The sequence below is a fragment of the Scomber scombrus genome, chromosome 5 (assembly GCF_963691925.1).
Source record: "Scomber scombrus chromosome 5, fScoSco1.1, whole genome shotgun sequence".
NCBI classification, from domain to species: Eukaryota; Metazoa; Chordata; class Actinopteri; order Scombriformes; family Scombridae; genus Scomber; species Scomber scombrus.
The window spans coordinates 6,811,933-6,837,614 of NC_084974.1; the positions used below are offsets into that span (position 1 = coordinate 6,811,933).

General features: G+C 40.9%; 2 protein-coding genes and 1 non-coding gene across 3 annotated transcripts; 1 reads left to right on the plus strand and 2 right to left on the minus strand.

Moving 5' to 3' along the window:
* On the plus strand, positions 1 to 11,137 carry LOC133980647 (coatomer subunit beta'-like). The gene is made up of 22 exons (XM_062419414.1): positions 1 to 75; positions 777 to 914; positions 1,011 to 1,097; positions 1,211 to 1,337; positions 1,729 to 1,877; positions 2,173 to 2,319; positions 2,633 to 2,732; positions 2,842 to 2,984; positions 3,581 to 3,780; positions 3,896 to 4,006; positions 4,117 to 4,205; positions 4,314 to 4,420; positions 4,511 to 4,654; positions 4,775 to 4,905; positions 5,113 to 5,320; positions 5,639 to 5,749; positions 6,727 to 6,941; positions 7,080 to 7,172; positions 7,746 to 7,926; positions 8,090 to 8,161; positions 8,768 to 9,838; positions 9,985 to 11,137. The coding sequence occupies exons 1-22, from the start codon at positions 73 to 75 to the stop codon at positions 10,072 to 10,074; spliced, it is 3,717 nt and encodes a 1,238-aa protein (XP_062275398.1). The 5' UTR covers positions 1 to 72; the 3' UTR covers positions 10,075 to 11,137.
* Positions 11,138 to 11,179: 42 nt separating this feature from the next.
* Positions 11,180 to 17,422, minus strand: mrps22 (mitochondrial ribosomal protein S22). The gene is made up of 8 exons (XM_062419415.1): positions 17,296 to 17,422; positions 15,908 to 16,065; positions 15,636 to 15,800; positions 14,808 to 14,951; positions 12,956 to 13,039; positions 12,466 to 12,611; positions 12,197 to 12,305; positions 11,180 to 11,592 (listed from the first exon to the last, which is right to left on the minus strand). The coding sequence occupies exons 1-8, from the start codon at positions 17,420 to 17,422 to the stop codon at positions 11,500 to 11,502; spliced, it is 1,026 nt and encodes a 341-aa protein (XP_062275399.1). The 3' UTR covers positions 11,180 to 11,499.
* LOC133981187 (small nucleolar RNA SNORA35) lies at positions 14,321 to 14,450 on the minus strand. Its single transcript, XR_009925253.1, has one exon. It is a non-coding gene; the product is annotated as a small nucleolar RNA SNORA35 (small nucleolar RNA).
* Positions 17,423 to 25,682: the final 8,260 nt, after the last annotated feature.

Consider the following 25,682-nt stretch of genomic DNA (forward strand, 5'->3'; position numbering starts at 1 on the left):
AGCCCGTCGAGGGCAGCAGGGAAGCCGGTCTGTACTCTGTGTAGCGCCGTAGGGACTTACGGACGTGAAAACATGGTAGGCTGAACAAACAAGCACACTACTTGTGCGTTGTTTGTAGTTTGCTGTTTTCTTGTTCTTCTGTCAGTGGAGTTTTACGTGTTTATTATAACTTCTACGCTTCAACTCAAACATTAGGAATGTAAACAGTCAGTACAGTATGATTCATTCAGCCACATGCAACAGCTGTACATTTACAAACTCCGACAGTTTAATGATTAACTTAGTTAAACCAGCGCAGAAAAAAAAAACAGTTTCATTTTTGCACATTATGTAAATGTTCTTCAATTTGTGTTCATGACATTTACGTTTTCACATTTCACACGCTTTTCAACATAAAAGCTGATCAATGAAAAGTCTTAATGTATTCATTGACATGAAAAGACTTGAAAGGACATTCTGGAGCAGGCATGCAGAAAAAATGTGGAATGGGGAGTATCAACAGACACACCCCTTCCATAAACCCAATACCCAGTCTGAGAATAATTGGATAGTAATGAATTCATCCGGCCTTCTAATATGTGGGACAGTCTGAATACAAAAGTGCAAAATTTGCTTTATAGTATGTGATATTTCTAAATGCAGACTGCTTATTGTCTGCTTGTTTTGGTTTTACATAGCTACATTAGCTGTTATAATGAGGAGCTGATCAGATCACCTTCTAAGATCATCATATTTCTTCCTTTTTTCTCTCTCTCTCTCTCTCTCTTCCTCCATAGCCTCTGCGGTTGGACATCAAGCGGAAGCTGACGGCTCGGTCCGACCGGGTGAAAAGTGTGGATCTGCATCCCACTGAACCCTGGATGGTGGCGAGCCTCTACAGCGGCAGTGTAGTGGTCTGGAACCATGAGTCACAGGTCACCAATCAGTCACACACACACACAATTAATCACTGATGGAAATACATTTTGTGTGATGTTAATAATCGTGTGTGTGTGTTTGTGTGTGTGTAGACGATGGTGAAAGTCTTTGAGCTGTGTGATCTGCCCGTCAGAGTGGCCAGGTTTGTAGCCAGGAAACACTGGGTGATTGCTGGATCAGTAAGTATTCTAACTTCATGGAGAATATATGTGCTCGCTCCTTTTAGACGTATTTTCATCAGTCACATGTTGAGGCCTAAATGCACTTATCAATCGGTTTGTTCCTCCATCAGGATGACATGCACATCCGCGTGTTCAATTACAACACTCTGGAGAGAGTTCACTTGTTTGAGGCTCACTCTGACTACATCCGCTGCATCGCTGTCCACCCTACACAGCCCTACATCCTCACCAGCAGTGGTAGGAATGAACTACATACACACACACACACACACACACACACACACACACACACACACACACACACACACACACACACACACACACACACACACACACACACACACACAGACACACACACACAAACCCCTCTAAAAGTTACACATTTCTTTAAAGGTAATATCAAGTGAAAGATTAAAACAAGAGCACATTCACAGACAAAGAGTTATACACTGATATATTTGTTAACCATACATTCTGCTGATCAATATATTTAACACATCTGGTGTATGAACACATTGTAAATATATGTAAAATTGAATGCATAAGGGGCTTTTAAGACCTTTTTAAGACCTTTACTAACTGCATACACTGATTGTCATATTTTATGCGTGTGTATCTTTTTTTTTAGACGACATGCTGATCAAACTGTGGGACTGGGACAGAAAATGGGCATGCACTCAGGTGTTTGAGGGACACACACACTATGTCATGCAGATAGTCATCAACCCTAAAGACAACAACCAGTTTGCAAGCGCCTCGCTCGACAGAACTATTAAGGTACACAAACACACGCACAAACACACACACACACACATGCAGATATTTGTAAAAGCACACTGAAGAAAATAGCCTCTGGGCACAAACACACAAAAGTGCTGTGAAGGTGAAATGATGAAAGTGACACCTCACCGCCAGAAGCAAATTGCAGTCTTCACTTTGTTCAACCAGTTGCAAAAAATGACACAAATATTTATAATGTATCCTTCAAATACCTTTAACACATCCTGTAACTCATACTGACCTTGCTTGATCACCGTCCCATAAACTATTTGGACATGTGGCAACCTTGAAGGTGTGGCAGCTGGGCTCCCGGACCCCCAACTTCACTCTGGAGGGCCATGAGAAGGGAGTGAACTGCATCGATTACTACAGTGGAGGAGACAAACCCTACCTCATATCAGGGGCTGACGACCGCTTGGTCAAAATCTGGGATTATCAGGTATTTTCTTTTACTAAGCATCCTGTGGCAATAAACTGGGCATTAGGTAAAATCAAAAATAGTACCATAAATGTAAAAATATATGTAACAGTGGCAGTAGTAAAAAAATCTCTGTTTTCAATTCATGGAATTATTTACCTAATATCTCATTTTTAATAACAGCTGTCTTATCTGTAATCAAATAAAACATACATGTTCACTAGCATACACCCATTAATAGCGTTAATATAAAAAAAATATAGAATAATACACAAAACTTACTCTATAGTATCTTAAATTGGATTGTGAGATGGATGTTTTTGTTTTCTCCTAGAACAAAACCTGTGTTCAGACTCTGGAGGGTCACGCCCAGAACGTGACCTGCGTCAGCTTCCACCCTGAGCTGCCGATCATCCTCACAGGCTCCGAGGACGGTGGGTTGCGTATTTCAATGAATCGTGTTAAACGCAGACACGCAGGAAAATGTATAGTACAATCAACGCAGCATTCTGGCTCAGTTTGAACTCTCTCTCATTTCCTCAGGCACTGTTCGAGTGTGGCACTCCAACACCTACCGACTAGAAAACACACTCAACTATGGCATGGAGAGGGTGTGGTGTATCTGTGGCCAGCCTGGCTCTAATAGTGTGGCTTTGGGCTATGATGAAGGAAGCATCATCATCAAGGTATACTGTGTTGTTGTTTTGTGTATAGCACTATCTACCAGAGAGCTGAAACTACAAATAGGCCAACAGGTCAAGAAGGGCCATAGTCTTACAGCAATCATGTGACTATAACACAATAATTTAACTTAAGAATAAAGAACTCTTAAAGAAAATTGATTCCAAGCACTGTAAATCCATAGGAAGAGGATGATATGAGCCACTTACATCAAAAAATATGAACTTTTTATACATCTTAAAAGCAAAATCATCACTTACTATTCATGCCAGTTTAACTTCTCCACCAGGCCCAATCAATTTGCTTGGGAACCACTTACTTAGAGAACATTAACATTGAATTTCAAACTGCAAACGGCCCCTCAGGTTATTAAAACATCCAAATATCCAAAGGAAATAGAAGACGTGACCTCTCTATCTGCACCAGCAGCTATCAGCAGCTATGGGAATTCACTTGGAGTATTATAGCAGATAACACTGTGTAAGCTAATGGAACATTTGTTGACTTATGATATTTAAATGTTACCTCTCTTGTAACACAATACCCTTTTTTTCCTGTGTCTTGCACCTCATCCACTCTTTCCCCTCTCTCTCCGTCTCAGCTGGGTCGGGAGGAGCCGGCCATGTCCATGGACTCCAGTGGGAAGGTCATGTGGGCTCGCCACTCTGAGGTGCAGCAGGCCAACCTGAAAGCAATGGGAGAGGCAGAGATGAAGGATGGAGAGAAGCTGGTGCTGAGTGTCAAAGACATGGGCAGCTGTGAGATTTACCCCCAGACCATCCAGCACAGCCCCAACGGGAGGTGAGAGACGAGACTGTGGGTGGAAGCAGTGGTGATGAAAGGTTATGTGTAACACAAATCAGAAGACATTCACTGATTCCGTTATACATGTGTGTGTGTGTGTGTGTATTGGCAGGTTTGTAGTGGTGTGTGGAGACGGGGAGTATATCATCTACACCGCCATGGCCCTGAGGAACAAGAGCTTTGGCTCAGCTCAAGAGTTTGTTTGGGCGCATGATTCCTCACAGTAAGTCTAAACTCCTAAAAATCCAGTCAGAACTTCACCACACACTATATAGCAAGGGTAACTCACTCCATTTTCAGATGTGGCATTAAATGTGTGTATCATATTTACAGGTATGCCATAAGGGAAGGAAACAGTATGGTCAAACTCTTTAAGAATTTCAAAGATAAGAAGACTTTCAAACCTGACTTTGGGGCTGAAAGTGAGCTTCATTTTATATTTAATCACATTTGATCTGACAGAATGCTGTGTGTGCATTCAGTGTGTGTTTATTATTGTGTGAAATGCTAACAGTCTCTTCATCTAACAGGTATCTTTGGTGGATTCTTACTGGGAGTGAGGTCAAACAGTGGCCTGGCCTTCTACGACTGGGAGAACGCCGAACTGATCCGCCGCATTGAGATTCAACCGAAACACGTGAGTCCTACTCTGATAGTGATTGTTACTCTTTCCAATACTGGCCCACCTTATCCTCCTTTTTTTAACCTGGTGTTTTTCTATCTTTAGATCTTCTGGTCTGACTCTGGGGAGCTGGTGTCCATCGCCACAGACGAGTCTTTCTTTGTGCTGCGCTACCTACCAGAGAAAGTTGCAGCAGTCCAGGAGTCCAAGGAACCGATGACGGAAGACGGTATCGAGGACGCCTTTGAGGTCAGAGACCAATAGAAGTGTATTTTTGGTTGACTGTGCAGTAATTGAATGGTGGAGTGATCTTACCTGAGGTTCCAAAATTCCTGAAGTTTCCCTGCCTTGTTCTCCTGGGCTGACTAGGTGCTGGGGGAGGTCCAGGAGGTGATAAAGACAGGCGTTTGGGTGGGAGACTGCTTCATCTACACCAGCTCTGTTAACAGACTCAACTACTATGTTGGCGGAGAGATTATCACCATCGCTCACATGGACAGGTACGATTCATGCAATGTCAGCATGACATCAGCTCCATCCACGTACTTATCATGCTGGTAAAGTGTATATTATGGCTGTTAACCCACTTGATGTGTCATATCATCCTACCTTTCTCTTTCTTCTACTTTCTGTCCGACAAAGAGCATCAAACATTCTCAAAGAAGTGGTGTAAAATGTGTCCTAACAGCCGTTTCTCTTTTTTGTAGGACCATGTATCTGCTGGGCTACATCCCCAAGGATGACCGTCTCTACCTCGGAGACAAGGAGCTGCATGTAATCAGCTTCTCCCTGCTGCTTTCAGTGCTGGAATACCAGACAGCTGTCATGAGGAGGGACTTCACCACGGCCGACAAGGTTCTCCCCACAATCCCCAAGGAGCAGAGGACTAGGGTAGCCAACTTTTTAGAAAAACAGGTATGTTTGTCCTCTAGCCTTTACCCCTTGGAAGTCCGAGCTCATCTCTGCGCTTTTCCTTCGACTTGAACTGACTATAAATTCAAGTTTTTTTTATGAATTCTCTATTTCCATAACATCAGGCAACCAGATGGGGTACAACCTCTGGGCAGAATTCTTGTGTTTCTTTTATAAATGTATTTAGCCAGCGAATGTTATGCTACTCACACAGTCTCTTCCATTTCTGCACTCTCACTCGTGTATACTTGGAGGTTGTGTACTACTTATTTGGCCAACTACATGGAATTAAAATGTGCTTGTGTTGCTTATATTGTCTAGGGCTTCAAAAAGCAGGCCCTGGCTGTGTCCACTGACCCAGACCACCAGTTTGAACTGGCTCTGCAGCTGGGAGAGCTCAAGACAGCCTATCAACTGGCCACAGAGGCGGAGGTCAGAGCATGCACACACACATACACATACATATACACATACACACAAAAACAAATCACTAGCTGTGTCACAAATCCATGCTTCACACTAATTCTAAAAAGGTTTTGAGTATGCAGCCGCACTGGAAAAGTGACAAAGTGAATTAAACTCAAAACAGCCATTATACACACTTGAGTTTTGAGTGTGCTGGATACAGTGTTTCCCCACAATGCAAAGCACAAAGAAAATGGATGAGCTACTTACAGCTGAAACAAATAACAGTAATTGTGGATGATGGTGAACCAGCTCCAGGAGCACTTCAGAAAAACAACTCTGTGAAAAACACATGTTGCTGTCTTTTTGTTAGGTTTAACTGGCAGTTTGATTTCCTTTGCATATTGCACGTAATGCATCATATCTTGAAAGTATAAAACAATGTGATATTTTGATTTCTTTTATACTTAAACAGTACGCCATAAAGACTAACATAAAGTGTAAATGCAGCTAGCATGCTGTACGATACTGGGACAGTTTGAGACATTTCACTTTAAACCACAAATGCCAACCTTATAGTGGTACCAGAGGAAAAGTCAGGTCACCAAAGTCAGTAGGATTCAATCTCTGGACACCATGAATCAATCAACCTAAATTTCACTTGGCGGACAAACCATGCAATAGATATTGAGTCTGCTAGCATAGCAACTAGCTGTATAGAAGGTAATTATGCTGCTGAAATGCACTATGACTTTAAGAATTAGAGCCTGGAGACTTTAAATGCATTGTAATGAGCAAACATTTCCTCGTAACTGATCATTTGGAAGATCATGTATGAATCAGTCTTTTTTTGTTGTTGCTCCGGACGTCTTGGAGTCACAACCCTGGCAACCCATACTTTAACAACTGCTTCACAGTGTATGGTTGTTAGGGCTGATGCTTTTCTCCCTGTGATAATCCTCTCTCCTGTCTCTTTGGCACCTTGACATGTTGTGGGCCTCCAGTCAGAGCAGAAATGGAAGCAGTTGGCAGAGCTCGCTACTACAAAGTGCCAGTTTAGCTTGGCTCAGGAGTGTCTGCACCAAGCTCAGGATTATGGGGGATTATTGCTGCTGGCCACCGCCTCGGGCAACGCCACCATGGTGGGAAAACTGGCCGAGGGGGCAGAGAGGGATGGCAAGACCAACGTGGCTTTCATCACCTACTTCATGCAGGGGAGGTGAGTTTCTGAGCAGAGGGAGAAAAGGAACCATGTTTGAAGCCAATTTTTTATTTAACATGTTTATACTCACAATTTTTAGAATCATGTATTAAGCTTTGTCATCACTGTTGTGTTTTTTTGTCTCTGTTTGCCCAGATTGGAGAAATGTCTGGACCTTCTCATCAAAACAGATCGTTTGCCAGAAGCTGCGTTCCTGGCAAGAACATATCTGCCAAGCCATGTGCCAAGGTAAAGTTGTTTATGTGTAGATGCTTGCGCAGTCTATGCCTGAATCTTATATCCATCTGTGTCCTACAAACACTCTGCATATACCAGTTTACTTGTAATCTATAATAGATACCAGCATTTGCTACATTTTACAGGATCCAGGTTTTTTTGTTGCCATGGCGGCTCCCGAGTTGGCAGCGGCCGCATTAGCTCTTGATATAAACACAGAAATTGAATTAGTTAATGTCCGGAGTTTGTGTGGAAACACTGATTTACAGCAGTCAACGTATGCTGTTACTACATACGGTCTGCGGAAAACAAACTTTTGACCCAAATACCACAGACTTATTACTAAACCTTGGCTTGCTACGTTCAGAGGGAGAGACCTGCACAACAACAACAATAACAGCACCTAGCAACAGCGCTACCTGCTTTCGGAGGAGGGGGAGGAGGCGTGGGCGTAAAAAGAATCGGGGTACCAGCGGCTGAGCTAGCGCTAAACTCAAGGCTAACCCATGCAGAACTACATCTGTGTACAGTATGTGCAGATATGCATTATGCATCACTGAGCCATATATTGCTGCCTTCCTCCAGGGTGGTAAAGCTGTGGAAGGAGAGTCTGTCCAAGGTCAACCAGAAGGCAGCAGATGCTCTGGCTGACCCCACCCAGTACAGCAACCTGTTCCCCGGCCTCCAGCAAACCCTGGTAGCTGAGCAGTACCTAAAGGAGACTCATATCGGGGTCAGACCTGCAGCAGAATATCCACTCATCACGGTCAGTGGAAAAGTCAAAGGAGCTGTATGAGGAAACTTTTCTTTACCAAAGAGTGATTTGAACTGGCTGCATACGTTGTAAATTATAACTTTATACTTTGAGCATCAATCAAACATCAGATATGTCTGAGACCTAATCTTGCCTGTTTCTTCTTTTTTTTCAGCCAAATGAGGACCGTAATGTTCTGGAGGAATCTGCAGGTTTTGTGGTTAAAGGAGGGATCACTGAGCCAGAGGTGAGGAGCAGAATCTGCACCTCTACATAGCCCCTTTTAGACATGCACCTCTTACCATAAATGTGATGTCGCTCTCATGCCTGGATGACTAAAAGCTTCTAAAAGCATAGTCATGAATAATAAATTATTACTATGATTCTCATGTTAGATCAGTCTGTAAAATTAGCACAAGGCAAAATCCCTCATACAACCACACTAGTAATCAGACCAGCACCTAAACTTTCACCCCCACCAAATGCATGAAATTACAAATCTCCAGTTAAATGCTTTACATGCAATTTGAGCAAATAGGAATTCAATGAGGGTCCCTCACACTCATGATAATAACTGCAAAAGATGTTAAAAATCTGTCACTGATGCAGCCTGTGTGGAAACTGTGAGAACCATGTTCCTCCATCATATCATCACAGCTGTTCTCAGCTGTGCCACCACTTCCTCATGTCTAACTGAAGCAGTTAGGAACATTAACTGATAAAACACCTGCTAAATCTGACTGACAAAAGGCCGTCACTTAAACAGATAGATATATCCCATGTCTGGAAACATTTATTCTGACTTTGTGTTGGGTAAAAGCTCCCTAAAACAGAATGCTTGCTCTGTACACAGGAAGTGATGGAGAGCATGGATGTAGCAGCAACAACAGACGCTGCACCTGCAGAAGCAACATTAATGGAAGAGCCCATACCACAAGAGCAGGGGTCTGTAGATGGTCTTTTAACAACAGAAGAAGAAGAAGAAGCCATCCCAACAGAAGCAACCACTCTGCCTGTTACCATAACAGAGCAAGAAGTTGAGCCAATACTAGCACCATCAGTGTCCTCTGAGGTGGCTGCACCTGAACCAGAGCTGGAGATGGAGATGGAGATGGAGGTGGAGATGGAGTCTTCAGTCTCTGTAGAGGAACCTATCGCAGACATTCCCCCCCAAGAGCCAGAGATAGTGCAGCCCAGTCCTGTGGAAGATATCAGATCTTCAGTTGAGGAGGATGTGCTGGAAATGTCTCCAGCAACTGCCGTCATAACTTCTGCCTGTGCTTCTGAAACTTCTCTTATTGAGACAACATCAGAAACCATCATTGCAACAGAAGAAGCACCACATGAAGCAGTGGTGGAAGAAACCATAGCAACAGAGGATGCCCTAGTAACCACTGTTCTAACAGATGATATTGATGTAACAGCATCAGAAGCTATAGCAACTGAGGAAACACCTGTTGATGAAGAACTGGAAAAAGATGTAGTCGCTTCAGAAGCACCGGCCACTATAGATGCAGTGGCAGCAGTAAATGAGACTCCTGTTACTGAGGAAAATGTGACATCATCCGTAGCAGTGGAGGAGCTCATCAGTTTTGAGAACACAGACAGTCCTCTGATAGATGTGCTTGTTCCAGTCCCAGTCCAAAGCTTTCCAGATTTGGACGCTGACCCACTTTTAGACCCACTTGATGATGCAATGCCAGTATTGGAGCCACTCCCAGCACAAGAGGAACAAACCACAGCACTCCCAGTAAAGCCAGAGGACAAGCCGAAGCCTGCTGTGCCTCTGCAGGCTGAGCCGGAGGTTTTATCCCCAGCAGCAGCTCCTGCAGTGGGGGGTGTAGTGGAGGAGGCAGCTCCTGAGGGAGATGAGGAACCAACAGAGGAACCAGCAGAGGACCTCGAGGCAGATCTGAATGATGAGGTAAACTTTTTTCAAGTTTATAACCATGATTAATAATTTGGGGAACACAGTAGTATAAAAAATAGTATGTAGCCATGGATTTGATGTTACAAAATCAGAACCAGCACACCTTTTGACTTCTACCCACTGATATTTTCCCCCTGTAGGACCTGGATGATCTGGATCTGGAAAATCTTGACCTGGAAGATATCGACACTACAGATATCAACCTGGATGACGATTTCTTGGATGACTAGAGAGAGATATTTTTAACTTTACCTTTTCAACTTTTATAAAGCAGTGACCAAAAAAAGAGAAAGGGCTGATTTCCTGGACGAAGAGTAACTCTAATCTGACTAGTGCCCTTTAAGGCATATTTAAAGATACTTTTTCTTTCTTTTTTGTAGACATTGGGAACATTAAGATGCAACCTAATTATTTTCATAAGATTAGTGGTATTGTGGGACCAAGGTAAATTGAGTTATACCTCCAAAAAGGCAGGTTTAACTTCAGATTAAGCCACAGCCTTAGTAATCAGAGTTGTTCAGGGTTTATTTAAGCCCTAGTTAGGAGCCAAGCCCTATGCAATGTACCTTGAGAGAGAAGTAAATGTGTTTAAGTGGAAATATAGATAGGAAATACAGGAGTTTGTGTGTTTGGATTACAGTCATTTGAAAATTTACTTGTGGCCTTTTTCTTCTTCTTTTTACAACTCTTTTGCTATGTAAACATAAACGTCAGTTCACATTTAATAATGCAGATATTTGGTGGTTTCTATTTTCTATACTGACTGCAGTGTACACCATCATGAAGTCATTAATAAGTACCCCTCTTACCACTTCTTCTGTACCTCATGTAACACCACTGTCAATCAGGGTGTGATCAAAGCCACCGGGGAATTCTTCATCTTTCAGTATTTTTTACACTGAAATTTAGAAAAGTCAAGTAAAGTGCTTGAGTTTAGCTGATCAGAGCAGTATTTGATGTGGTACAAGGCTGCCTTCATGTCTGCCTATTGCTGTGTTCTCTATAAAACATACATTCTGAACTGTTGAACAAGCCCCATCAGGTCATGTTACCAATTTGTGGTTGACATTTTAATATTTTGTTGCATGTTTACAAATAAACACATACAGCTGCTTTTAGTTTTTCAAATAAACTGATATGAAATCGTACAGTATGTTGCTGTTACAGGTTTTTTTTTTTAAAACAACTTTTTTGTTTTTCCCCTTTAAAAAAAAAATCGAGATGGATGGTACTGTTTATATGGACATGAAAAGTGAATTTAATAAGCTTGTCAATAAAGTTCTTTATGTCATCCATGGCTTCGTGTTATTTTACTTGAACATGACATCACACAAGTACAAACGATTTTTTTTATTTTGTTATGTACATCTTTAACTTGACACATTTGCTTTGACGCGGAGCTCCGAGTAGAATACATAAGAAGATCATTTCTCTCCATATAACAGGTTTCCATGTAAATTGTTCAAACTGACTGCTGTGAAGTGGCATTCTCTCACTAATGAAGCACTTTTTTTTTTCTTCATCCCAAACAGTGACAGAAGTGAATGCTATCGTATTTCAGATATGGGAGGCAAATTTCACGCTGTCCTTTCTGGTTGTAGGTGTAGTTCCTCGTCATGGATGGATTTGCATATCTGTATTTAAGAGAGGTCCAGTCAGACGGCCGAGCTGTTAGCAGCAGTCTGTTCATACGCCTGCAGGGCCAGCTCGATGTAGCCCGACCTCTGCGACTCCTTCTGGGCATAGATCTGTGGGGACAAAGGTTAAAAAAGGTCAGCAAAATGAAGGAGGAGAAAAAGGTTACCTTAATTACTTAAAGGTCTTGGCTCAATACACAACAACTGACTACAAATAAGACTGTGGAGCTGCAGTGTTAAATGGAACTCGCAGCTTAGGAAGTGCTTCACAATGGACCGTGACTAAAACGAGAGGCCTTGCAGCATGACAGTGACTGCTGTGGGCAGATGCCTGCTGTCTCCTGCTGCTAACCTTTCATATTAAATGGCTGTCATTCTCAATGTCCATCCCCTTCTGCTTCAAGGCCGAGGGGCTGCGAGCGCTAATAAGACCTGATGTGTCCTGGGCCTGGCCCCGCAGTTCCCACGCCGGAGGAAAAACTCAAAACCTCCCACAAAGGAAACCTTAGATGAGACGGCCTTGACTCGACCTCTCGAGCACTACGCTGACTTCTGATTTACCCTAATGCCCATGGGACTGAATTTGTATGACCTTGACAGTTACTGGATCAAATGTCAATATTCTATATATGCTTTAGGTAAGAGATTACAAGGGTGAAAGAAAAAGAAAAAAAAAGGAGTCGGGAGGTATTTTTATTGGTTTAGATTGTCTCACCTTCAGTAGGTCAGTGCCAGTGGCTTGCTGGCTGGCAGCTTCCTGGGCTGACTCACTGTGAGGGTGAGCCATGTGGAACAAGGACACAAGGCTCACTGCATCCTGGAACCTGAACACACACACACACACACACTTATTTCAGAGCTCTTTGCCATCAGGTATACGACACGTGGCTTGTGTTACCTTGTTCAATTTGAGACAGTGAAACCACATATTCCACCCTGGATATACATTACACTAGTGACAAAAACAATGTCTCCCAAACTCACCGCTCTCTCTTCAGCATGTCCACAACGAGCCCGTCCACCCTGCGAGCGTTCACTAGGTACCAGGCCATGCCCCCAAAGTGTCTGGTGGAGGACAGCAGCTCATATTTGCCATGCTTGTCCAAATCTTCGTAAGTAGCTGCATGCACCTAGAACACAAAGCACATCTGATTGCATGTAATTGAATGCAGACCTCAATGTGACGTTCCGCTTTTTTTTCTTCTTTTTTCAACATAGTCTGCAGTTGTCACTGTTTCAATCAAGAAAATATACTATTGCACGTTGTCGATTGTCAGTGCAATGCTGTTTCGGATTGCATTGAATTCACAAGTCTCCACTTCTATGTTACACTCTGGATCGAGAGACCCAAAGAAAAATATAGAGAGTGACTGAGGAAATTTCATGGTTGTACTGTGGTTTAATACAGTCTACACATATTCCAGCGCAGTCGGAGCATCAGGTCAAAATAACAGGAAGTTCAATGTCATCTTACCCTGATGTATTCTGGAGAGTCGGGTTCAAATTGGACCAGACACAGGTTCAACACGTCTTCATGCCGGTCCTGAGAAAACACCATCTAACAGAGAGAGAGAGGGAGAGAGGGGGGTATAAATTGAAAATGAAAGCCCCTGGAGATTTGTCAGATCCATGGCTCCACCAGCTCATAGCAGCGAGCCGGATGATGTCAAAGGAACATCACAGGTGTAATTAAGCCCACTAACGATGTCCACTGAGTTGTGTCTGTGATCCAGCATGCACAATATATATATGTAACAATACCATTAATAATATAACAATAATTCATTAAACCTGTACTTTTCCTGCTATATCTGCTGTGAAGAAAAAGTACATGGGCTGCATCTAATTGTCATTCTACATATTCATTTTAATGTTCAGCATGTGGTGTGTTCATGCTGGAAAAGTGACAATTCAAAAGAGACTGAAGAAGAGAAAGTCTCTAAATGACGTGCTAATAAACAGCTAAAAAAAAGTAAAATATTAACATCTGCTACCATCAGATACAACAAGTGAATTACAGAGAAAACAGTATATACATGTACCCCAGGTGTACAATATTAGCGTTAATTAAAGACAATTAACTTGGTGGGTGAGCTGCAGAGGGCCTTTTCAACAACTACATTTTAAATTGTCTCTACAGAAAAACCCAGGTGTAAATAATAAAGTAATAATGGCTGTATTCCATTTCACTGTGTCAGTTTCATGGTTCTGGTACTGTGTACGCTGGCTCAGTCACACTGTTAATGCTTACTGGGACACTAAGTCATTGTTAATGCCTTGGCTTCAGGGAAACTTTTTTTTTCCTTTTATTTGCTTTTAAATCCCTCAATGATGTTGCCCTGCCCTACCTCTCTGAGCTGCTACACCCTTATACACCCACCCACTCTCTCAGGTCAGCTGATCATCTGCTCCTGAGTGTGCCTCAAACTCAGCATAAGCTCAGAGGGGAACGTGCCTTCGCTGTTGTTGCTCCTAAATTGTGGAACGATATACCCCTGCACATTAGATATAGGCCTCTATTTCTCTGTCTGTTTTTCAATCTCTTCTTTTTCTTTTCAGGAGACGATGACAGTCAGACAACTACTGACAAAACAGAAGCCTTACAGTACAGAAATAGTGCGGGCGGTGCACACGCGCCATTGTCCTACACAGCGCTGATACAAGGGTCATCGTTTTCCAGCATGTGTCTGATTACACCAACATACTATACATCTATTTGACATACAGAAAGGTGACACCAGGCAGCTTTAACAGGAAAAACTGACCAAAACAATCTACTTTTTAAAGATTAAAAAAAAACTACAACATGAACTACGCCACCAGCAGCTACATGAAATATGTTTGTTCTCAGCCTTCGAAAGGGGGGAGCCAGTGGTCTAGCTCAACCCTTCTGCAAACTGAGGTCACTCTGGCACTGGAATGAGATTGGAAGACCACGATAGAGGAAGACCAGTCATTTAGCAGTGCGGTCAATCTCTTTTTAAAACCCATCTCTCCTCCTTGGTTTCTGACACCTTGTAAGACGTTGACTTCATTTATTCTATTGTATTTTATTGTTTTTGTTGTATGGGTATTATTTTTACTCATGTTTATGTCTTTTAATTTAAGTTATTTGTATTTTATATATATTTTTATGCCTTGTGTAGACTGTTATGTCTTTTATTTATTTGCACTTTGGTCCACTGTGGTAATTTTAAAGTGCTTTACAAATAAAGTTGGATTGAATTGAATAAAGTAAAGGAAAGAGATAAGAAAGCTTGGATGGAGACACATCATTTAAACGCAGGGGGGTAAAAGAAAAACAAGAATCCTTTGTCATTTCTTACCTTGAGGTTCTCCTCCTTGAAGATGAGAGGTGGTGTGATTTTGCGGCCTTCCTTGGGGAAATAGACCTGAATGAGCCGGTCTCTCTCCTCCCAGTTTGCTTTCCTAAGAGTCCCGTTGGGTTCTCGTACAACAATGAACCTCTCCTGAGGGGAAACAATAATAACAATTACAGCATTATATAGGTGTGGGGTAGATTTGAGCAATGTGAAATCCTTCTAAATCCAATAAGTACAAAGGTAAGCCCTAGACAATCAAGGATCAGCAGGTTTGATCAACTTAAATGTTAGATTTTGGGGTATATTTGATATGTTTAAATGTATATTTAAATGTAAAAGCATAAGAGCAATTGATTTATACATTAAAGATACAACTAAAACAATTAAAACCTATGGTTATGTTACAGCACCACTGCTGCTTTTATGTCTGTCTTAGCTTAGGATTTTTTTTAAATTAAGTGTGTATGTGTATGTCGTTTTATTTTATTAAACTTTAGCACAAGGATCCCAAGTAACGCAATTTAATTTCTCTCTAACAAAATTGCTTTACTCAATGTATTGTTTATATATATGGGTGGAATGACAATAAACTTGAAATTGAAAGAACAGCAAGGCTAATACCTCCACATGCTTTGTGTTTTTACAGACACAATCCCTCATTTAATTTATTAAAAAAAAACAAAAAAAAAAACACTCAGATCCTTACATTAAACATTTCAGCCTGTCTTTATTATATATCAATACTCTAAAAACTGTACTAACTCATTTATTCTGCTGTGTCATACATTAAAACACCCCAGTTACACAAATAAAAAAGCAGCATGTTTGTACCCTGTGTGGGATGTTGAAGGTGATATCAGTGAAGACGTATTTGGCTTTGCTCATGCCGTCCAGGATCTTGTCCTCTGACAGCACATCGTCGATGGGCTTCCTCTCTGGTAAGACAGGGGGCATCTGGAGCAGCTTCTGAGCCTGCTCTGTGGCTAACTCCACCGCCTGGAAACACACACACACACACACACAGGAGATTGTATGAATCAGGCGTTACAGTGGCACAATGTGGGTGTGCGATTGAGAAATGATGATGGATTTAAAAAGGGCACCTGCGCCAGCTGATCATCGGTCATGAGTTTGTAAGTGGGCGGCGTCAGCTCCTCTTTAATGGGCCGGAACACTTTCTGCAGGTCCAGGCCTGTTATCCTGGTGAGAATGTCCTGCACGGCTGGATCTGTGTACTGGGGCTTTGCATGGTCTGAGGGGGCTGGGGAGAAAGACACACAAAGAAAATACTGGAAATAAACTAATTATACAAGTTATTTTCAACTGTAGCATTGATTTCTATTAAAGCTACAGACATGTGACAAATTTAAGGAGAAACCAACAGTGTCTTAGTAAGAGTGTTGGACCACCACATGCCAAACCAGGTCAAACCATCCAGTAACCCCTCATGCTCTATAGATGGAGGCATTGTCATCCTGAAAGAGATCACTTCCATCAGGATAGAAGTGTTTCATCAGGATAGAAGTGTTTCATCATAGGATAAAGGTGATCACTCAGAACAACTTTGTTTTAATTTGCAGTGACCCCTCCCTCTAAAAGGGACAAGTGGATCCAAACAATACCAGTAAGATGCCCCACACAGCATAACAGAGCCACCAGATCCCCTCACTGTAGGTGTCAAGCATTGTTTTTCCTATAATTTTCCCCCCATCTGTACATTGCAAGATATTGGCATTGATAATGGATTAAGCTTATTTATTATATGGCTTATTTTGCTCAGACAGGCCTTTATGTGAATGACACTTTATGTCCTGCAGATCAGGAGTTTGGGGCCACTGAGGGATCTTTGTGTTTTTTCTGTAAAGTTCCACCTGTTTTTAATTCTATTTCTTAATTTAATCAATACTATTATTTTTTGATTATTTTTATTATACATTATTCAGCTGAATCACCTCTATTATTAATTATTTCTTTATGGTCATTTTAAAACATTGTCTCCTTGGGTATTATTGCACCTGAAGCACTTTATAAACATTGTTTTACGAAAAGTGCCATACAAATAAAGTTAAGTATTATTAACTGGTATGAAAAAAACCACAAACTAAACTCCTATCAAATATTACCATATTTTGCTCGCCGCATTTCCTATCGACAAAAGCTGTAGCAATATAACACAGACTAATATATTTCAATTCATACATATCACGGCATCATGACAGCACTAAAAATCACAATATTTACATTTATTTACAGAGTTAATAGACTACTGCAATGCCGAATGTATACAAAGACAACACAGATTTGTACAATTGGTTAAACACCTTTCAACAAGGTCTGTATCTCTTCAAATACGTAATAATAGTAAAAAGCAGAGATTTGTCAACAGAGTTTGACACGCATCGTATCGAGGCGAACCAACACGCTACAAGGTCAGAGATAGAATTATGAGTGTAATTCAGTTGGAATGACATCTTTAGTACAGTTTACATACCGGTATCTTGTGTCCCGCTACAAAGCGTCCTGCCGCTGCATCTGACCAACATTTGGTGGCTCCTCTGAGCATTTTTCACTCGAGAGTAGCTTCGAAATAAGCACCGCACCGTACCGAGCCCCGCCATGTTTGTTGTTACGTCACTAACGCGATCCGACCTTTCACCTTACAGCCGAGCGTTCATGGGATATGTAGTGTTTATGCATCTAGCCTCCACATTTCATCTGTTTATATGTTTCTTTCCGGTGGCTTTATCGCTGACCATTTCTATCAGCAGCAAGAAGAATAGACAAAACAAACAGACCAAGAAGTGATTTTTAATTTTTTCATTTTTATCTGTGGCACTTTTTTTTAATTTTATTTTTTATGAGTAAAGGTCCTTTAACTGATAAGCAAACAAGTTCTTATAAAATAGGGTGAAATGTAAAGGACTCATAACACATAATATATCAATGTAAATAATATCATAATATCATAAAATACATTATGATGATGTTTGACCTTTTAAATCAGGAGGGATTCATTTGTTTTAATATAAGTCTGGTCCAAGACTCCTGTAGTTTCATGGTTTTTGGAACTGACTTGTAATAAACTAATAGAATGGTGAACTAATCATACTAAAATAAATAGCAAAACCAAATTCATATGCTATTCTGATCACCAGATGGCACTGTACTACCATAATCCTGAAAAGCTGCTACACTGCCTGAACCAGAAGATCATATCTTAACCTTGCACTCAGTGAGGACAGTGTGAGACATGATCCCCATTTATACATCTTGTGTGTTTAAATCAGTCACACTGACTCAACTCTGTGTAGCCTACACACATACCTAACTTGATATTACAGTGTGTTCTTGCCTGATAACTGTAAAATATGTCTGGACGATAAGCACTGTGCTAAAAAGTCACACACTCCATTTAGTATAAACACACACACACATACACAAACTCATATGGGCTGCTTCATTTTCTCATGTTACTCACCTTAATTGTATTGTGCAGTGTGTAACAGAAATTAGTAAGTGTTCATACAACTATCCATAATGATAACAATCTGTATCACGTTATCTAATAATTACTTGACAATTAATCCAAGTTTTTTCTCCTTTTTGATTTATAATTGATTTTGATGATTAATGCGTTTTGCATTCAGTGCTTGAACATAAAACAAAAACAAAAAAAAACAAAGACAGGATTATGTGGACCAAATTTGTGCATATCTGAAGCGCAGGTGGTTTGGTTCAGCTCAAAAAGGGAAACAAAAACAAAAGAAAGTGTTGCAAGTCAAACAGATAAAAATGCCATTTAATTTCTTCAGTGCAAACAGTATCTGAACAGTAGAGATACTATTCACCAGGCTGAGTATAGCTCTGTAGTCATTTGCTACAACACTTTAAGTTTATAATTGACACATAAAATTAAACCACACGTTATCAGAGTCCTTTATAGTCACATCCAGCCCTGAATATAAACCAGGTGTGTGAGAGAAATGAATTTGAGAGGGAGTCATCTTTCGAGGACGTGTTTGGCTTACAATTTAATTCTAAGAGGTTCAAATATTTTTCCAAGATGCAAAAAAAAAAATCTTTAAACCTTGTTTTCTTCTTGACGTCAGCAGTCCTGACATTACATTAAGAAAAGCCAACAGCGGGTTCACATTTTCCTTTTCGCTGACTAAATTCAAACTGGTTGAAAAATTGATTTTTTTTGCTCAAAGCGGTAAAAAACAAAACAAAAACAAAAAAACAAGTCGATCACTCCACTTTATTGACCCCACAAACTTATTTGATGATTTTTTTTTAATACAGCTTGATTTATTATGTGTGATACTAAAAATGATTTTCTGTATTAGAAATTGAACCAAAACTACTATTATTGGTACTGTAAGTGGACAATTGTTATTACCCTTTGACACAGAAATTTACAGCAGTTGAAAGAAAACTAAAATGTTCTTTTCCAGCAAAAGTAAAAGCTTCTTACAAATACTCATGCGGAAAACTACCAAATTAGTAGTAGAAAAATAACACTTTCAACCATACCAATCCAAAATCTACTTATCCGAGTGTGGCCCAGCATGTTATTGTAATCGGTAATTAAAGTATCATTCTTTCCATATTGTATATTATTATTGTGCCAACAAATCTAGAAAAAAAAACCCCAAACCCAAAACCATGATGTTTTAATCCGTCCCTCAATGCTTTCCAGTTCCCCTACCTGTCAATAGCTCTTTGCCTTAAGTCAATTTGTTTCTTTTAAAGATGTAAATCTTTAAAAACTGGTCACAAATATATACTCTTTCTCTGGTGTATTGTCGATTTCAGCAAACATGACTCAGGAAAGATAAAACTATTTGTCTATACTATTTGAATATTTCAGACAGCAGGCTGGTGTCCGTGTTCATTTTAATAAAGGGACATATCACCCAGTGCAACAATGTGGCTCATTAATGCATTTTTATAGAATTTGGATATACAGGCAATACTTGTAAGGATCAGTACATTGTTGCGTTATGTCACAGGATTTGTTGGCAATAGAAAAAAATATAGAATATAGCAATATTTATCCTTTAAGGTTCAGGAGGAAAAGAAATGTGCATAATGATGAGAAGTCAAATGAAGATTTGCATGCAGAACAGAAACTTTAGAATACATTTTTACATATCAGAACATCTTTGAGGGATTACGAGCTCATACCTTCTGTCCATCTTTTTCTACTTCACCCTTGACACACACAAGGCACACAAAGACGTCACAGCCACAAGCCCCCCCAACAAGCTACACCATCCACAGCCCCAAGAAAGCAGCCGCCGTCCCCTCCGCCCCACCACCACACAGCCCATAGAGATCATTAATAAAACCTCATGTGCCACGCACAAACCCCTTCCTCCAGGATTTGGTTTCCCTTCAGATATTTTCCCCAAGTTTCCCCTTCCTCCTCCTCCTCCTCCTCCTCCTCCTCCTCCTCCTCCTCCTCCTGACTCCCCCACTAATCTGCAGTAGGATTTAGATATTAGGCGGACAGATGGAGGTGTGGCTAGGTCCGTAATGAGGTGAGCAGTGGCAGCGAGTCCGGAGGCCCAGACACCGGCGAAACGACGTGTGGATTGAGCTGTAAGAGGCCCCTACACAACCAGATGTACACAGCTGTCACACTGCTGACAGAAAGTAATCCTTCGACCCCCATCCTACTGCCAAAGAGAGAGAGAGAGAGAGAGAGAGAGAGAGAGAGAGAGAGGATTAAAGTATCTTCTGTGCTGTTTTAAATCTATCTATCTATCTATCTATCTATCTATCTATCTATCTATCTATCTATCTATCTATCTATCTATCTATCTATCTATCTATCTATCTATCTATCTATCTATCTATCTATCTATCTATCTATCTATCTATCTATCTATCTATCTATCTATCTATCTATCTATCTATCTATCTATCTACATCTTGGGGCAGGAAAGGGGGCATGAACCTTCAGTGTTACTTTAAGTGATTCTAAAGTCCACTTAGAGCCACTTAGCTTCAGCTTGCAGGTATGAAATGTGAAATGCTGGCTGTTGAATTGGAATTTCCGTTCACCTCCCAAACCGAGATTGAATTGACCCCGAAATAGAACGCATGCGGTGGAGCCACATGGACGTGACTGCTTTCGCTCGTGCCCACGTACGCTCCAAAAATGAATCATTTCGTGTCATATCCAGACAGTACTTCTCCTTTCGTTCTTTCGTATGTCGTATGTTTCTGATTTCTGCCAGTTAGGAGAGATAATGTCAGAGCCAATTTCTGTTGCAGTTTCATGTATTTGACTGTGAATGTCATTTACTGTACTGTACTGTACTGTACAGTCATTTTTAGCATAGCTGAAAGAAGCTTGACTGAATAAAAACCAATGTATCATCAAAAATATCATGATTTGATTTGGGATCTTGGAGATTCTGGGCTCTTGTTAACAATGCAGAAACCATAATTAACATAGTTTTATCACGTTAATACTTTCTCCTAACTTTATGAGAATTGTTCATGATGATTTTGAACTGAGGACATGTTTCAGAATGATGCATTATTCCTGTTTGGGGTCTCAGAATGCCCAGATTCAATTATTACAATGAATCTTCATGTGTGATTGGTGTTCTTGATGACTTTTAAGCAAACAAAATGAATATTCCATTATATAAATATGTCCTTATTTGATGTAATTATAAAGGGGTATAGTCACTTCTGCATTCAGTCGCCTTTATCAAATGAGCAGGCTGTGGCCTCTGATGAGGAGATATTAAAATATTTAGTTTAACTGTAATGAAGCCAGAAAAAAGACATGAAAATTGAGGGGGAAACGGTAGATTTGTATTAATATTATCACACACACACACATACAGCAGTGTGGTCTATGGGAGTGAGGAATGTCTGACAGTCAAAAACAGTATAAATGACTAGTATTACACACATGCACACACATGCACACTCCTACAACGACAGTCAATCGGTTGAGTGTAAGAGTGTGTGTCAGCGTGACTGGGAGCAGCAGGAAGCTGAGAGGTGAAACCTGAGTGTAGAAGAGGGGCTGAATGGGGGTGGAGGGGTTTGAGGTGGGAGAGATCAGCAAGAGGGGATGCAGGGGGTGTAAAGGGTTGAGGGCCGGTAGGTGGGCGGGTGGGTGAGCAGCGGTGGTGGTGGTGGTGGTGGTGGTGGTGGTAGTAGGGCAGTCTGGGAATGACTCGCCACATATGTTTATTTAGCTTTCTGCACGGTGGACGGAGAACAGGTTCAGAGCAGGGTGAAACGGAAAGGTGTGCGTGTGTGAGTGAGCGAGCGTGTGTGTGTGAGCGTGTGTGTGTGTGTGTGTGTGTGTGTGTGCAGAGAGCGAAAGGGAGAAAATGTGAGGAGGATGTCTATTCTCAAAACATGGAGTGTCAAATATGTAGGAGTGCGAGAGGAAATGTTGGAACAAATAACATCACGTTAAACTTGTCATTAGTTGAATTTTGCACATTATTTTCATTTCTGATTCATGTGATTTATCAAGTGATGGGAAAATGTGTGTATCATAATTATGTAGCGTGTGAACATGATGCAGTCAGTAGGCCTAGTACTCAAAATTCATCATATATCAAATGTTTCCAGCACGTGTTTATGCATAAACTTCATAGTTCTTTACATTTGATCTGTCAGAATAATAATAATTATTTAATAATTGTAAAATGAACACATATTTGTAGTTCAAATATTTGACAGTTTTTTCTTCTGATCCTATTGAAAAAACAATATATAGAACAGTAATAAAGTGGCGACCCTTTGCAAAAACTCTTGCAAATTTGATAAAGGTGAAAAAATATGAAAATGTCTCTAAAGCATTTTTATTACACCAAATCAGGACATGGTATTGAATACGTGCATGAACACATATGTATTAATTTTACCTTCACAGCCAAAGAAATATAGCACAGTACATAATGACTATTTGGGATGAATTAGACAGATCCCTCGTGAATACACAGATATAAAACTCCACTGACAAGAATCCAAAATGCACTATTAAAAAGTGTGTTTAAGCTCTATTGTACATTGTACAGATGTAGAGCAGATGAAGATTCATTGTATTTAAACATGTTTTACAGCTGTGGTCTCGGAGACCCCAAACACAACTAATGTCTCGTTATCTGTAGCAGAACCCTGAGACATCATAATCCTGTTTATAAGCAATTGTCATAAAATCATAGAAAGTCGTGAAGTTTCAGGCGAATAAAACAATGTTAAGTTTGTTTTTCGGGCTTCCTTCATACAAACAGAGAGATGTCTCTCTCAAGAAATGTTTGATGAGAAATGTAAATGTTTTAATTTTGCTGGTAAAATTATGATTTCCATCTGTGACTCCTGTGTTTTATCTTTAGTATGCCACATTCGATCTTTGTAAATTATTTTTATTTTAAATATTTCTATGCTGCTGTTTTTTTTGTTTTTTCTGTCTGTTAAAAGAGTGATGTGTGTGAAGAGGCTTTCTAGTTAAATAAAAAGCAACCCCATGTTTTAATAATTTGTGGTAAAATGAACTAATATTCACACAGGTACCAATAAGGTGTCATCATATCTTATGTCGTACTGTTTCAATGTTTTGTATTTATTTGTATTTTTGTATTTATGTGTGCATGACTGCGTATGTGTGCGTGTGCATGTGCATGTGTGTGTGTGTGTGTAGTGTGTGGGCACTCAAGGCCAATCTTCCTCTCCTCCACCAGGGCTTTGAAGAGGAATGAAGATGGGAGAGAGGGCAGATAGAAGGCCAGAGGAAACGCAGCGTTAGGAGTAGTGAGGGAGAGACAGGAGGAGAGGCCAGGAGAGGAGGCAGGTACAGAGAGGGAGGCCAGAGGGCACAGTGACATTAGCTCTGACTGCCTCTAAAACCTCCCACCGAAGTTGATCTACAGTACTCCAATAATTCAGATACGAGGAGAAGCAGGGTGTGTGATGTGTGTCTGTGTGTGTGTGTGTGTGTGTGTGTGTGTGTGTGTGTGTGTGTGTGTGTGTGTGTGTGTGTGTGTGTGTGTGTGTGTGTGTGTGTGTGTGTGTGTGTGTGTGTGTGTGTGTGTGTGTGTGTGAGAAATATGGAGAACACTAGTTCTTTGTGCTAACGCTTAAGTATTTAATTTGTTAAGCAGATTTAAAACCTCCTTCTTTTTTTGAAAACAAGGGATGAACCAGTCCAAATTTCTTCTTTCTTGCTCCCTTTGTCAGGAAAAAAAGGTAGGGGTCTGTGTCAGGGAATGTAGAAGATATGAACACTGAGGGGCAGCTGAGTTCACCTGGACCTAATGGCCTTCACTGACCTCCATCCATCTGTTTATGTTCACCACTGATTCCTGCCTCACAGTGAAGGCCTTCATCTTACACACACACACGCACGCACGCACGCACGCACACACACACACACACACACACACACACACACACACACACACACACACACACACACACACACACACACACATAGATCTGATGAAGCAGGTAACATTAAATATGTTTTATGTAACTCATAACTCTGCATTATTACAATTAACTTAAATACTTACTCAATACTTAAGCTGCTAATTACATTATATATTAAATATTGAGCGTCAACTTGTTTAAGTATAAAAAAAATGATGTAAGGATAATTCAGGTTTATTCCTGTTAGGATCGTATTTAGTTCTGCAGTTATAGTGGTTCATTTTTCACAGTTTTGTGTGATGAGACATGCTTCAGGTGTGCTCACATTTCCTTAATCTCCAAAATAAAGTGGTTTAGACAATCTGGAAAAACTGTTGGCTTGTTTAAAACTTTTAAAATAAAAAAAATCATCTCACCGCTTGTGTTCCTTAACCCTGTGGGACTTAAGTTACCACATTCCTACCTCTCAGTAATTACGTGTGTGAGCACAACATTATCATAACTGATAGAAATGATGGCCGAAACTACCAAAATAAGACCTGAGTTGTTATGAATTATAATTATCCCTTATGTATGCGCTTGTAAGGAAAGACGTCGCACACACAAACGCACCCTTAGGTGGATATAAACACGCTCGTGCACACACTAACCTGACATCGGCCTCACCTTCATCTCCCATAACCCCCCCCGCCCTACACCCATCATCCACCAGCTCAAACTGAAAGGCGAACTAGTGCCGACCCACACACACACACACCACACACCTCCATCAGAAAGACCTCAGCGCTGCATTTGCTTCCAACTAAACCCCCGGTCGGCCCGGTGGGTTTACATGCAACGCGAGAAGCAGCGCACACTCCTGCGCCCCCCCTGCACACCCCCCCGCCCCCTCTCATCCCCAACCTCACTGTGACTTTGTTATTTTTATAATTTAAGACTAGGGTGGGCAAGAGATGAGGTGACAGGGGGAGTGTGGCACTGATAAGGTAGCTAATACCCAGCTTTTTAAAAGGTCAAAGGTCACGTCTGCTTGACTGAGTGGTGGTTGGAGGACTGGGGTTTTTTGGGGGGGGTCTCAAAGAAGTTGTCTTTTACAACTTTACATAGAAATGATAAAAAATAATTTAAAAAAACAACGCAAAAAACTGCAAAAGGAAAAAAAAGGGGGGAATGACTTTACGGAGGCGGTTCAATGACAGAAAGCTGAATTTGTGTCCCATAGGAACAGGAAATCCAGTGGGATCAGTCTTCTGATCTGCCCCTGTACTCACTCACACACACACACACACACACACACACACACACACACACACACACACACACACACACACACACACACACACACACACACACACACGCACACACACACACACACACACACACACACACACACACACACTTGCCACCACTAAATCAGGCTGTTGATTGAGCCGGACTCTAATTTTAGCCACAGGCCTCCGGCTCCCA

Excerpts from the sequence above, each read along its gene's own strand:
- LOC133980647 (XM_062419414.1), top strand. Across the intron at positions 1,098-1,210 it reads ACTGGGTGATTGCTGGATCA|GATGACATGCACATCCGCGT; the intron begins GTAAGTATTCTA and ends TTCCTCCATCAG. Across the intron at positions 1,338-1,728 it reads CTACATCCTCACCAGCAGTG|ACGACATGCTGATCAAACTG; the intron begins GTAGGAATGAAC and ends CTTTTTTTTTAG.
- mrps22 (XM_062419415.1), bottom strand. The coding sequence starts at position 17,422 with ATGGCGGGGCTCGGTACGGTGCGGTGCTTATTTCGAAGCTACTCTCGA. Across the intron at positions 16,066-17,295 it reads TAGCGGGACACAAGATACCG|CCCCCTCAGACCATGCAAAG; the intron begins GTATGTAAACTG and ends CTTTCTCCCCAG. Across the intron at positions 14,952-15,635 it reads CCTTCAACATCCCACACAGG|GAGAGGTTCATTGTTGTACG; the intron begins GTACAAACATGC and ends GTTTCCCCTCAG.